The following is a 15243-nucleotide window of genomic DNA, read 5'->3' on the forward strand; positions in this document are numbered from 1 at the left end:
CCAAAATTCAAGACTCAGTATCTAGCCATGGCTGATTTATTTCAGACCAAGAACCAGTCTCACAGCCCAAGTGAAGGTGCACCTTCCTGACATCTGTGCCTTTCTAATGGCCTCTGATTGGAGCTTTTTCATTTCATATAAATAATTTGAAATAAGTTGAGTTAACTTCTAGAGTCGTTCATGCTAATGGCATAGTAAGTTCAGGTTTCTGTTAGAATAGATATTTCTTGCTAGAAGCTGGAATGGAACAAGAGAAATTTCTTTCCTGGGATTTGGAAAAATTGCAGAAGACTATAATGTCCCATATTAAACCATGAATATCTCATTAAGACTTCTGGTGGTCTGTGGAAAACTTGGGGAACTCTTCAATTTGTTTTGATAGGAGAACAACATTTAATGTTTAAATTTCTTAGAACAGGAAAAAAAATATGCCAGCCAATCTCAGACAGCCAATAAAGAAGACTAAGAATTATTATACTACCTTAACTGGTCATAACTCCTACTAATATTTTATCTACCTAATCTTGTTTCATCTTGAAGTAAATGTATGACTTCTGTTTAGTGAGCTGTTGCTACTGAGATACTACTGCATTTAGAGATTGCCTGTATTCACAGGACTAAGAAACATTGCTTTCAGACTGTGCATGGTGTTTTAAAGCTATGGCTCTGTCTCTTTCTAAGTCTCATTTTCCCTGTAGTGTGACTGGGAGACTCCAAAGTCTCACTGTATCCCTCTATTTTAACTGTTTGGTTTCAGTTGTAAATACATTCCCTTTTCAAGATTTAGATGCTGAAAAGAGTAAAGGACATCCTGCTCTAATTTCTAACCAGCTTCTGTGATAAAGTTTAGAAAGTTATCTAATGACACAGAGTAATTAGATATGTCTCAGTCCCTTAAGAGTAACTCTGTCAGCTTATTCTCATATATTTCATCACTATGTTGCTAATATATGTGAGAACTTGAATATTGCTTACCCTTCCTCTTCTGCTTCCAGTTAGCTGTGGAATTCACAGAACTGTAAAAAATGCCTTATTTTCTCAAGGTTGACAAAGGGAGTTTTACTGAATTGAGGTGAAATCTCCCCAGGAGTTAGACTTAAAGCCAGCTTGCTGTTCCACAGCTGATTTTTCCCAAGTGCTCTAAATCCACTTGCTTATTTCCCATTGTCTGGAAAATGCTTGTGTAAAATGCTAAGAAAAGTAGGTGGAAAATGTTATGTGAATGAGTGGATAGCATAATGCAGTTTCCACTGTCATAATATTGGCTTTCACTCTGCACAGACTAGGTGTCTAATTATGGCTCTGAGATCATCACTGCCAGAGACTGCTCTCAGCTAGTGTCCATGACTAGCTCTCTGTATCCATTACTGGTTAGCCATCTCAAGCCAGCTGGCAAGTGACAGATGTGTCATTTGTGCATGTGATGCTCTTATGTTCCAGGACTGATTCCAGGCTTTTTATGAGCATCTACCTGACAGAGTGCTGGGTGGTCCAGGTGATGTCCTCTTTCTCATGCAGGCAGCAGCACTTATTGTAATCTCTGCCTTAGTCATAGGATCATGGAATTGTCAGGGTTGGAAGGGACCTCAAGGATCATCCAGTTCCAACCCCCCTGCCATGGCCAGGGACACCTCACACTACAGCAGGTTGCTCACAGCCACATGCAGCCTGGCTGCAAAAACCTCCAGGGATGAGGCTTCCACCACCTCCCTGGGCAACCTGTTCCAGTGTCTCATCACCCTCATGGGGAAGAATTTCTTCCTAACATCCAATCTGAATCTACCCATTTCTAGTTTTGTTCCATTCCCCCTAGTCCTGTCATTACCTGACACCCTAAAAAGTCCTTCTCCATTTTCTGAACAATCTCTCTTCAGGAAGACAAACAATTGCAAGTAATGATGTTACTGTAGGAAAGAGTTGAGGCATGTAGCCAGGGCCTGGGTGGTAAGCAGCAAGACATTAGCCTGGTTGCATCCATGTAGAATGCTGTGTGCTGTGCAGGCATGCATGGGATAGCTCAGGAGTCACACAGCTTGCTGTGTGTTGGCTTATCTTAGAACTATTTTTGATGATAAAGTTTTTCCACAGTGTTGTTTAGTTGTTTCATTTTTTCCATCGTTGTTTGTTTTGGTTGTTTGCATTGGGTTTTGTTTGGTTTGTTTTGTTTTTTACTATGTATGAACATATTTCCTTCCTAGTGACACAAAAAGACAAACTGGACAGACAAGAAAAGCCTGAAAAAAAGGAAAGGCATGCAGGTAACAATTTCAGAACTGGTTTTCAATTTTGAGGGACCCCAGAACTAATTGTCTACTCAGTTTGCATTTATGTATCCATTGGCCAAACAAATGATCAGAGGTCTGGTGCACCTCTCATACCAGGACAGGCTGAGAGAGTTGGGGAAGAAAAGGCTCTGGGGAGGGATCTTATAGCAGCCTTCCAGCACCTGAAGAAGGGCTACAAGAAAGCCAGAGAGGGACTGTTTACAAGGGCTTGTAGCACTAGGACAAGGAGAAATGGTTTGAAACTTGAGCATGTTACTTTTAGATTGGACAATATCAATGAGTTCTTTACTGTGAACGTGGAGGAACGCTGGAACAGGTTGCCCAGAGAGGTAGTGGAGGCCCCATCCTTGGAGACATTCAAGGTTAGGCTTGATGGGGTTCTGAGCAACCTGGTCTAGTTGTTTACTGCAGGGGAGGGACCTTTAGAGGTCCCTTCCAACCCCATGCATTCTATGACAGTGAAAAGTGTTATAGAACATTATGAATAAAGATCATGAGGTCATGCAAAGGTCTGCAGACACAGAGACTGAGTAACAATTTGTATTCCTTCCACATGTTGTGATGAGTTTTTTTTCTGAGGAAGGGAGATAACATATTTTATACTCTGGGTTAGCATACTCTCCTGGTAATCTTTAAGTATTTCCAAAAGTCACAGTAAATATGGTTATTAACAGATATGATCCTCCAGGAAAAACACCTGAAAACCTGTAGACAAAGGTAATGAGGCAGACCATGTGAAAAAAAAAACCACATTTAAAATACAATACTGAGTAGGGCTGATATAAAGCCATTGAATAGGGCAGGACTAATTTTTTTATGCAGTTACTTGTAATAAATGGCTGTCTAGCACTGCTTTAGCTTCTACAGTTCTTCCTTTTGAAACACCAACACAAGGCTGGAGAGCACATAGCAACGCCCATGCAGACGTTGTTGTGTTCCTAGTAGAAAGTCTTATGCAGGAGTCAAAATAGGCAGCTGAGTGTGTGCTCACACTCCTGGTCCCTGCAGGGTACCTTAGGGGATAGGAATACACACAAATATCAGTTCTGCACTCCCGTGGGCAAGTTTTCTGTGTAAACATTAATCACAAAAAATTGGCAGCTCAGAGCCTACATAGGAGACCATTTCAGGCTATCCCCCACTCGGTGACTTGCACAACTCAAGTGTGCTCTGAAACCTGAGCCAGAAAGCTAGTCACCATGGTGTACTTTATTTCAATTTGTAAAGTGGAAATTAAAAGCAAACAAAAAGCCCCAAAGAGCATTAGTTATAATGCCATTGCAATTAGATTTGTAATTAATTACAGTGTTTAATCATTCATAGCTGGAAAAAACTGGTGGTTGTATAAGCAGAGTTCAGAAAATCCTTTCAGAAATGAACTAAACAAGAAAGCTGAAAAAATAGCAATAAACCAAGGAATGACAGTGTGAGCAAAACAAACAAAATGAAGGGGTAAACAACATAAACAAGCATGACTCCTCTTGATTAACATCTTTCATTGGGTTAGAGTTGTACCAGAAAGAGCACTCCTCCCCTAGCCAATGGCAAATACCTCAGGGATGGTAGATGAGGGTTTTTTTGAAGTTCAAATCACAGGTTTTAATATCCACAACAGACAGCAGCAGCTGAATCAATCCTTCTGTTCTTTGAATGCACAGCCATGATGCCTAGTTGTGGTTCTTGCTCTTTTATCTCCTTTTTCTCACTGAAAATGCAACTTTCCCATTTCTTTAATAACATTTATGTTGTTATGTATTTCTAGCTATTCACAAAGAGAAACCTGAAAAGCCAGAAAAACTTGAAAAGAAAGCACCTTCTAAAGGTAATGCAAACCATTAGAGGTTGCACAATTTTAAGTTTCCAGTGGGGATGAGTACTTAAGGCATAAAGTTCTTCTAGTCTGTGATGTACATTTTTTAAATGCTCTCACTTTTGTTTGAGCAGGTCTTGATCAAACCCCGAGTGAAGACTTCCTCAGTAGATATTTTTTTTTTTGCATAGGTCTTCTGTTTTGTTGCACAGGGGTAATGATGAATCATTCTTCTGCAGCTAAAAAACCCCAAGTCTAAGATGATTATGTTTACATTCCTTGATGCTTTTTGCTCCACAATGGGATTCAGTAATTAGCCTGCCAAGAAGGCTTTCTCTTATGCACCAGTTTTCAGTCTGGTGCAGATCTAATGCAAGAGTGTTTACTCTCTCTCAGTTTGGGTCTTCCATCACATCCAAAAATAGATTTTAATTTGCTTGCTTTTTTTTTTTTATTTTCTCAATAACATTTTTATTTCGATACATGATTTGTTCTGTCCTCCATGGCAAAAGTGGCTTTGGTTAAGATTTACATATCTAATAATTATCCTCTTTATTCAGAAGGAATATTGTGTGTGAGAGGTGATTTTCAGTATTCTTTCAACTGATTATTCCATCTTTAGCTGTGATTTCGATAGGGGGATTTAAAAAATACAATCAGCTCGTCCTGTTCATGCCATATTTTAAAGACTAACATTTACTTTTTGCTTGGCATTTGGAATTTTTGCTCTGAGAGTGTTTTGGGGTGGGGTAGTTTGTGTTGGTTATTGGGATTTTTTTCTTTGTTTGTTTGTTTTGGGGTTTTGGTGGTTGGTTGTTGGGTTTTTTTGACCTGTGTTGCTTTTCAGAAGCCAGGTATTTCTATAATGAAGTTTGGTTTTGGTCTTTCCCTCTTCTTACTTCTATTCAGTTAACTCTTAAAAAAAAAGAAAAATACTACCTGGTATATCTTAATTACAGTCTGTGTTGGCATTTAGATTAATCTCATGATGTGATGCATGAATTAATTAGGTTTAATTTTAATCTATTCAGGCAATATAGATTCAAAAGTACAAATAAGTCTTTAGTGGACTTGACCTTACTCTAAGGAAAAATGTAAAACAGGAAGCAGGAGTGAAGGTAAAAAGTGGAATGGAGACTAAAAGCCCTAAAAGACTTTGAATGTTAGCCAGTTTCCAGTCTCTCTTTTAAGGGAATATTTGGTCATCTATTCTACTTTCAGTGTATTCCTTGGCAGTGTAGGATTTTTTTTTTTTAATAAAGTAAAATCACGCCAAAATAATCCAGGAAAAAAAACCACCCAAAATTTCCTTTTGTGTCTCTACAGAACTGAAAAGCAAAAACCTTCAAAGAATTACTGAGATTTTGCTAAAGAACAGCCAGCCTGTTCACTCATTTATCTTCTGCTAGCTAATGGAGTAATCACTTAATGATTTAATATGTTTAATAGCAGCCATGACTCTAGTCACTGGCTGGAAAAATTTATGAAGAATTTGGACACTTTGTAGCTAGGGAGATTTGCTGCTGTGGTGTGACATGCAGCCATGCTATCTTCTCCTGAATAGTTTCCATGCCTTGCAAGTCCCAGTAGGAGAACTCTGTGCACAAGGGCACTCGTTGCCCTCAGCACTTCCAAAGGCACATTTCTGCTGCAATGTGCTGCTGAGCTATCTATTGCCATGCTCACCTCACTCCCTCTGGGCTCTGCTCTAAACTCTATCAGCTGCCAGCAGCACTGAGGGATCATTTCAACCACTTGCAGTCCCTAGGAAATGAGGATGCTCAGGTCCAGACCAACTTCTGTGAACACATGTGCTGAAAATTGGGTGGCTATTTCCCCCACAGTCAGCCAGCTTTTTCTGAACCCCATAAAAACACTGAAAGTACTTCTTCAGCCCTTGCTAAATGCTTCAGAAAGCTTCAGTGATATGCATGCTATTTAAGCATATCATCCAAGACACAGCTATCTTGGAAAAACAAGTCTAAATATCAATCATGGATCATACAGGCAGCAATTCCGGACTGGAATTTAGTTAGCATGTTGTTATCACGTAGTTATTACTTGAAAGAAGTGTAATTGACTCTCAAAGCAGTTTTGTTCCAGCAATGTGTCTGGATAGTGACCAAGAGAGGAAAGAAAGAAGTCTGCATAAAATTTTGACAGCCTTTCTGAGACGTAGCAGCGTGTGCTTACACGGTGTATCCTGTGCAGACATGAACTCACTCGAGCTGGGCTCTGAAGTGAGCACCAGGCTTGTGGCTGTGTTTGTGGGACAGCACAAGCTAAGAAAAACACCTTTCTGTAAGGCAAATGTAGCTGCACAGCTTCCTGTTGGCTGGGGTACAAGATCAAACCTGTGCTTGCTCAGAGCTGGAGCTCAGAAAGTTTGTGTGGTATAAACCTTCCCTACAAAGCTTCAGATCTGTGTGACTGACTTGGTGTCTGATTAGCTGAGTCTCAACAGATATTTTGAAGCTCTTTACCCTAGTATGGGAAGCTGAGAAAAGGAAACATGAGTTTTGCAAACTGAGAAACAGGAATCATGAAGAAATGTGAAACTTCCAGGGATGTTGTTGTTTTAGCAATATTTTCTCAGTCTTTGTGGAGGATTTTGTTCCTAACATACCATTGTGCTCATTTCTAGTAATTCAAAAAGACAAACCTGAAAGACATGAAAAAGCTGAAAAGAAACCTCCTCCCAAAGGTATTGATTTATTTATGCTACATTTTTAACCAGAATTTACACTAAAAATCACATACTTTATTTTATTGGAGCAGAGAATGTATTGTGTATGAAAAATCAGCTACATGACACTGTAATGAAATTAAAATATCATTGGAATTAAAATGTCTCTAGAATATCCAGGGGTTATTTCTATGCATGATCCCTTTTAAAACTCATTGAGATGTCCAAAATGAGAGCAGATGAACCCGTGAAAAAGTAGGAGGCCTATCTGTAAACTGAAAATGAAAGTCATATCACTTAACTAAGGAAATCCTTTCTTCACTAGCTAGCTATACTTTGTCATGTTGTGGCTTTGTCTGGACAGAGGAATACTCTTATATAAAAGATCTCTTTTCTGGTTTAGAGTAGGTAGAACTCACCCTATTGACAAAATCATTCTAGTCAGTCCAGTGCCTTGATAGAAAACACAAAGTAGTGGTGGTTGGAAGGGAACTCTGAAGATCAAGTCCAACCCCCTGCTAGAGCAGTATTACCCAGAGTAAATCACCCAGGAGTATGTCCAGGAGGGTTTGGAATGCCTCCAGAGGTGGAGACTCCACAGCCTCTCTGGACTCTGCCAGAGACTCTTGTTCCAGGGCTCTGCCACCTTAGAAGTCTAAAGCTTCACAAAACAAACAGATTCTGTACCATACAAGCTTTACCTCAAGGATGGAGACAGAGCTATGAAGAAAACAGAAGTGTGAACATAACACTAAGCAGATTAGTTTAAACCCTTTTTGGTGGCATTTTGAACTACTACTACTACTAGTGGATTTTCCACTGAGATAAACTAGAAACACATACTGTCAGCATCCTTGTCTCAGATGAGAAGAAGCTGCTGCTATGTATGAGCACCAACCTCTGTCTAGCTTCAGCCACTGATGATTAAAATTTGGTAATTCTCCTTGGAAATCTCACTCTGCTGCAGGCAATGTCTCTGGCTAGTCTTTCAGTCTGAAGGATTGGTGTAGAGAGAGACTTAAGACTTCTCAGGCAGAGACCTGGAATCAATGCAAAATGCAACAATTACAAATGTCCACACTTCACATCAACTACTTTTATCGCTTACAGTAGAGTGTAGCCCTGGTCTCTGAAGCCAAGTCACTCAAATTTAGCCTAGAAGTACCTTCTGTGTTTGTTTGCTCAATGACCAACATTTGCCTGCCTGGTTTATACCATAAAAGCAATTGTTATCATCAAAAACATCCCTGGAGGTGTTTCAGGCCAGGCTGGATGAGGCTCTGGCCAGCCTGATGTAGTGTGAGGTGTCCCTGCCCATGGCAGGGGGGTTGGAACTGGCTGATCCTTGTGGTCCCTTCCAACCCTGACTGATTCTATGATTCTATGATTAATATTTTTTTGCCACAGCCTACCCTATTTAGTATCAGTCAAATACTTGGTACAATCCCAAAGATAAGATGTGTTTGCATCTCATATTTCTGTCTAAGTCTGTCTGATTTTTCAGGATTATAGTTTTCATTGGAGCTGAGCAAATTGTTAATAATAAAGAAATATTCATTAGTAATACCATAAGATAAAAGAAATTATATTGAGTATTATCTGTGGGGGAGTGGGTGAGGGAAGGAAGAGTGACACTGAAAGCTCTTTCTTTTTTACCTGCAGAGGAGAAGAAAGTGAAGAGCACTAAAGTGGAAGCAAAAGCTAAAAAGGAAGTGAAGGATGGAAAAGGAGATGCAAAGATAGCTGAGAAGGCCAAGCAGGCAGAGACTAAAACAACAGAAGTTGGGCTAATAAAGGCCAAACCGAAAGTTAAGGAGGAAAAAGCTCTTCAGACTGTAACTAAATCGGAAAAGAAAGGTAAACAAAACCAGGAAGAAACAGACGAAGATCTTTAAAAGGTAGTAGGGAAAGAGCGGAGAGAATAGTTAGAGCTGGCAAGGACCAAAGTCCGCCAATGGAAAATAAAAGTGCAGTGCAAATAAATCCAGATGAATCTCACACTGTTAGGGGGAGACTATTGAGACTAAAATAAGTTTAACCTACATAATCAGGATGTTTTAACTGTTTGTCATGGCTAAAGATTAATTTTAGTTTAAATTGTTCTTTACTAAGGACCAATTTCTCTTCAGCTTGAGTCTTCAAGGATTTGCTGGGTAGCATCTTCTGTATCTGTAGTGTATTTGTGGCACAGTTATTTTGGAAAATACAGACTGCCCAAGGGCCTATCAGAATATTGTTTGTTTCTACACCTGCTTATGTCCTCTGTAACAAGAAAACTATCAGCAGAGGAAAAAAAAGTATAATCTGATGAGAGACAAATTATGACATGAGGCATTGTCATGTTGTCAGGTATTGCATAACAGAGAGATATAGCTGCCTAATGAAATTTGATGTGAACAGCTTTCAAATTTATCCTGAAAGAGAAAGAAATGTCAGTGCCTTGGTGAAAGCAAGAAATTAAGCAATAAAACAATCAACATGCAACATAAAACACAGGTGTCAGCTATATGCTTTATCATGCAATCATAGAATTGTTTTGGTTGGAAAAAAACCTTTAAGATCATCCAAACATCAAGCTAACATCACCGTGGCCATTAAACCATGCCCCAAAGTGCCATGTCCACAAGTTTTTTGAGCACTCCCAGGGATGGTGAATCTACCACCTCCTTGGGCAGCTGGTTCCTCTCCTGTTCTGAGAGCCAGACTCTCAGAAAGAGTCTGACCACTCTTTCAGTAAGATGTGCCTGGATATCTGAATCTGCCTGGCCAGATTCTCTCACAATTTCATAACCATCAGCTCTAGACCCTAGCAGCCTCAGTTCTGATATGCTGAACCAGTATTTTTTTAAGATTTATTTGTATTCTAGTTATTTTTGGATTCTTACTTCAAATATTGGAACCTTTGAGGCATAAAATCAAAGCAGGATCTTTCATGCTGATTGCTGTGACAAAATAAGCAAATTGTTGAGCTCTCCTAGGAGGTGCAAATCTCTCTCAGTTTTTATTTGCTCTGTGTTTCAGTATGCAGTGGAATCCACTCCAGGCTGTTCAGGATAAGGCTCTCAAAGAGCAATGGTGTGCAGATGAGGCACTTTACTTTCTGACAGCAAAATATTTTAAGTAAGTAGGAGTCCAAGATTACAGAGAGCAATAGAGAGTAGTGGCAGGTTTTGTTTGGTTTAGATTTTATGGATTTTCCCCTCCCTTTAGCTGATAAGTATTAGCAAAGTGATCTGTCTTAACATCTCTGACAGATCACTTTGTAATCTGCTTCAGAGTGTGATCCCAATGACTGTGCACTGAAGCCTGGCAGGTGAAAGTGGCAATGAGCAACTGGAATGGAGGAAGGAAGTAGCCTCTTTAACTGCCCTTATTGCTGGAGATACAGCAGCACACGTTCAGTGAAAGTTGCATTTTCTACTTTTGTCCTTCCTTTTCCCACCACAAGCCACTGCTGCCCAGATGGATACTCTCAGAAAATTCGGTTCTCCATTTCATCCTCACTGTGACCCAAGGTGAACATCATTTTGAAGTCAAGGTGGCTTTGCTAAGATTTTGTGATCTTGCAATCATTACTTTTCCTCCCTCAAGGGAGTATTCTGCCAGCTTTTCTGCAACCATGTGAAAACCAGAACAGTAATCACAGAGGAGTTGTGATGATTTCCCTCCTGTTGCATTGCATCTTGCTCAAAATTAAAAACAAAGAGGTCATTTCCCAAAGTAAATCATGTGAGATCCAATGACAGAAATATCTATGACCGGTCCTGATCCTTCATGTGATGTAGTAGTACTCAGATGAAAATCTGTGCCACTATTGTAGAGTTATAAGGTGAAAACTGTAGTGTGAAATTATGTTTTTAACAAGAGAGTTTAAACTGAAATTAATTTTTAGCCATGAAGAGACATTTAGAAAATGTTACTATTTTAAGATTTCTTAGCTTTCAATCTTTACTGATTGGCAGAATTCCCATGAACTTCCATGGGATGTTACAATGCACCTTATTTCATATACACTTGAAATGTTGTTTTTCTTATTTGAAGTTTAGCATTCTGCCTTCAATTATTTTTGTGAATCCCACTTTTCAGAGGTTGAGTTACTAAAGAAATCCCATGAAGAGAAGATTAACACAATATCATTCCTCTCAGGTACAGTCAAGGTTAAGGCTTTAAAAAAAAATACTCAAATTTTATTAAACAAAACCAAGCAACAAAATCAACAAAACCAAACCCCCAAAGAACAAAACCCCAAACCCAAACATACCCATTCAGTCTATTTCAATCCAATGTTTAAAGAATGGATTATTTTAGTATCAATGAAGTGATGTGAGCTGCTGGACTTTCAGGCTATGACTGTCATAACCTGCATCGAAGCAGCACAACCTTGTGCTCTGTCCTGTGACTGACCATACAGCTTATGACCCCTGACATGGTTTTGTCCCTGCTATCTGTCAGTGCTTTGTACAATGCCTCAAAAATGATCCAGAGGCTTTCCCCAATGGACAGCATGGACAAAGGCAGCTTGTTTTGGAAAAAGAGGGGTAAGAAAAACTCAGCTTTGTGGACAAGAGCTGTGCCCTACAGTTTGCTTTCTGGGCTAAAAAAAGAGTGGTATTTGTCCTTTTTTTTTTTTCCAGTAGTAGTCATTGAGATTGTATTTGCAAGTGTATTGAAGTCAGTTCAATCCCTTTTCTGACTTCAGTGGCTTTAGGTGGGTTTATTAAGTACAGATTTGCACCTGCTTGTTTTCTCACCCAAACACTGCTACTTTTCTCAGAAAATTATCACACAGACTCAGGGCAGGTATCACAGCCAAATTCTTTTGATTCCTTCAGGATGGAATCCAGAGCTGGAGCCAGCCAGAATGCTTAATTAGAATTCCTAAATACAAGAGTATTTAGTATTATGATTAGCCATTAAGATGTTAAAAGCAGTGGTTATAGCCACAGCCCTGTGCACATCCTGAAAGGTTTGCCCTGGGTTCTGCAGCTCTGATTAGTGTTCCCCTTGCAATCTCAGTAAGAGGGAATAGTTGCATATTTGCTGAGCTTGTCAACCCCTTCCTAATTTCTACAGCCACATCATGACTTGAAAGCTGCAACTTTCCACCTAAGGACTTCTATGGCAGTCACTCTAACAGAGCAGTAATCTCTTAAAATGCCTCAACATCAACAAATACTTATGCTCTAGTGGACTACATATGAAAGCAGGTGATATAATGAGTGTGGTATAGTTGGGCACCTTATTTTGCATTGAAATGCAATAGTTATGCCATTGGAACAAATTTTAAATAGTTCAACATATGCTTAATTTATTGATTTAAATTTGGTAAATTTAATTTAAATTTGGTAATTTAAATTAAATTAAATAAAAAGTGACTTTATAGATGAGTAAGAGGGAGATGTAGCTGGTGGTGGAGAAAGATGTAACTTCTGGAGACTAGGAAGTGTGCTAGACCAGCTTGGAACAGAGGGATGAATATGCTTAGTTAAGGATTGGTGTGAAGTAGTTTAAATGCCAACTAGAGTTGATATTTAGTCATCAACATGAGCTTTGAAAGTTAAAGTTCCTTAGATTCCACTGGGCAATGTGTCTTTTGGGTTTTTTTGGGGTTCGTTTGGTTTGTTTGGTTTGTTTCTCTGGCCAGCTGAAGAATCCAGAAATGTTGCAGTTCTTCTGCACTCGTTTTCTTCACCATTCTTAATGGCAAAAACTTTTACCAAGGTCTTCAACTTTGTTTATGTATAGAAGAAATCAATAAGCAATCAACATTTTTGAAAGCAGGGTTTCATTTAGATTCACAAGCCTTAATTTCTGAATAACATAGATTTAATATATATATTCAGATTTAATATATGCATATCTATATGTGTAAAGATTAGTGTTTAGAAAACAATTCTGTAGTGAAAGAATAAAATTTTGTTGCTGCAAAATCTCATTGCTACAGGAGCGTAAGTACACAGATCTCTTTTCATACTCTCATTCACTAAATGTACATATTGATTATACTGTTAAGACAATATTAACAAAACACTTTGATCTCAAACTTCATTGACCTGGGGTGCATGTTGTGCTGTGCCAGCCCAGAAGACGTGTTAGTAGCTGTGGGTCACTGATAGCTCTGAAATTCTTGGCTGGGAGATCTGGACAAAAAAAAAAATGTTCTCTTTCCGAACATGCAAATCAATTAAAGGCCAGGGAAAAATCCCCTGTGTGTATGACTATCCCTGAAATGTCTTTGCACTGCCAAGCTTTATCTTCACTGTTAAATAGAAGTGGTGTCAAATTTGCTTCCTTCATTACTCTTCTTTTCTTTCCTTTTTGCTCTGGTAGATCAATATGCATTCTGTCGCTATGTGATTGACATGTTTGCGCAAGGGGATTTTTATCCAGGTACTTTCCTACATCGTTGAACTCTGTTCTAATATTCTTCTGTTTCTCTGAGAGTTTCTGCTCCTTTATGTATAAAAAGTGTGCTCTGTATTGTTGGAAGGTCTCACCAGTGCAACAAAGAGTGTGCAAACTGTTTTAATAAAGCATAAGAGCTAATGGCTGTGTTATTAATGCTTTTGATTTTCTGTCTACAATGCATGAATTAAAATTAAGGTTGTGTTAAAAGTAGACTCAATGGAAAGCTAGAGAAATTGCTAAAATTTTCCATGCTTTTTTTTTTTTTTGGCTGAGTTGCAAGAAGAAGGAATTTATTGGGGCTTTCCCTCCATAAAGAGCAAGCCTTAACCCCAGAATGTTTCAGAAATAGAGCTGCTGCTGCTGTTGTTGTTAATGTGTGAAATACCTTAGGTGATCTACCACATCTGTGCTTCATCTTTCCTCCTCCAACATCTCTGTACTCATCTAACAGACAATTCTTAGCCAAAAGAGAAGCTAGAGCTACTGATAATGATTGTTCATCATCTCACAATATGAATCCATTATGACCTTATTTAATGGACAAGTTTCTATGAGTGATAAGCAATGGTAATTACGGAAAGACTCAAGAATGGAATGTTGAAGGACACACTAAGCTTTTAGACAGTTACTTGCTCAAGCAGCTCTCTGCTTCTCTGAATCAGATGTATTTTCTCATCTCTGCATTGTGCCTTAGGTTCTCTCTTGATATGCCCAGGTCCAGTTGAAGCTGGGAGGTTCTAAGGATGTAGATGAGAAAAAGAGATTGTGATGGTTTTAAGACTACCTTTTTAATTTTACTTCACAAAAGAGTTCTCAACATGGGGAAGTGGAGGAGACAGATTTTTGTGGAAGGAAAAAGAACAGGTTTGGGATTTTGTAGGAAGAAGGTTCTCAGAGAATGACATGGAGAGGCAGGGAGTCCCACTAGAAATGAGCAAATTATTATCTGTAGGTTTACAACAGAGGGACTTGTCTAGGCTCAGAGTGAGAGAACAGTTAGCAGAGCCTTCCAGAGACCCTCAGTTACACTTTGTTTTAAAAAACAACTGCCACTACCAAGATGTGATTCACCCAGTTTCTGACTTCACACGGTTGCCCCATTTATAAATCACAACGCAAAGACTTGCATGGAGATCTTCAAGATCTCTCTTATACTTCTCTTGATGTTTGGAAGAAGCTTTGACACACCAGGGCTCTTTGTTCTGGATTGCTCCCTGGGCTGTTTGATGGCCTCCCAAAACAAAGCAGATATGCTGTGGGGAGGGAGTTTTGGAGAGGATTGCTTTTCAAGTTTTGACCTTTCCTGCTATGAGGAAACTGGGAAGACCATTAAGAGGAGCAGGGATATAGAGAGGGAAGTCTGTAGTGACTGAATATCAGAAGATAAAAGACATGTCTGTCTATGCTTGTCTCCTAGTGTTTGGTCTGTGTCATTCCAGTGTGCTGTGCTAAGAAATCAGTGGTTAAAGAGCTGAAAAATGTCCAATGGTCATTGTGTGGTCAGGTAGCCTTACAGGTGAACAGCTGGGGTGACAGCTTGAGCCTCAGATAGTAGAAATCACTCATAAAGCAGTTTGAATCATCTAATACATAGCTGAAGAGGAAGAGGACAGCCCTTTAAATTCTCCTGAAGTCCACCTGTAAATAAGCTGTACTTTGAGCTTGTTGACATCTGAAGCTAAATGCTGTGAATGGTGATTGTGTTGGAGCTGATGCATTTTTGTGGCAGGTAAAATCAAGCGTTGGCTTCAAAACGAACTTTAGACAATCCACAAGCTGTGAGAGGTAATGTGGAAACATCCAGACTGAGAAAAAAAGGTAAAGGCCAGATAGGCCCAGCTCTGTGGTCTTTACAGAAGTCATTGAGAGTGCCACCAAGTGCTGCTCAGTGTCTGGTTCTGCTTTCCTCAGGCAACGTATTCATTTCGCACTGACCTCTGTGAACTGAAACATTACTGTAATTCATTTTCTTGAACAGATAAATGTGAGGAAAACACCAGCATACTAAGTCCCTTTAATAACCTTAATATCTAATTAGCTTTAAAATCTGCTAT

The 15243-nt window shown here is 39.2% G+C and overlaps 1 protein-coding gene across 1 annotated transcript in view; it reads left to right on the forward strand.

The window, feature by feature from the left end:
- TRDN (triadin) overlaps nt 1–15243 on the forward strand; it is a 212119-nt gene that overhangs the window by 70883 nt on the left and 125993 nt on the right. The window contains 5 exon segments of the mRNA XM_054393020.1: nt 2199–2258; nt 4048–4107; nt 6740–6799; nt 8444–8638; nt 13112–13171. Of these exon segments, the coding sequence (XP_054248995.1) occupies nt 2199–2258; nt 4048–4107; nt 6740–6799; nt 8444–8638; nt 13112–13171 (435 nt within the window).

Source organism: Indicator indicator, chromosome 27 (assembly GCF_027791375.1).
Source record: "Indicator indicator isolate 239-I01 chromosome 27, UM_Iind_1.1, whole genome shotgun sequence".
Taxonomy (NCBI): domain Eukaryota; kingdom Metazoa; phylum Chordata; class Aves; order Piciformes; family Indicatoridae; genus Indicator; species Indicator indicator.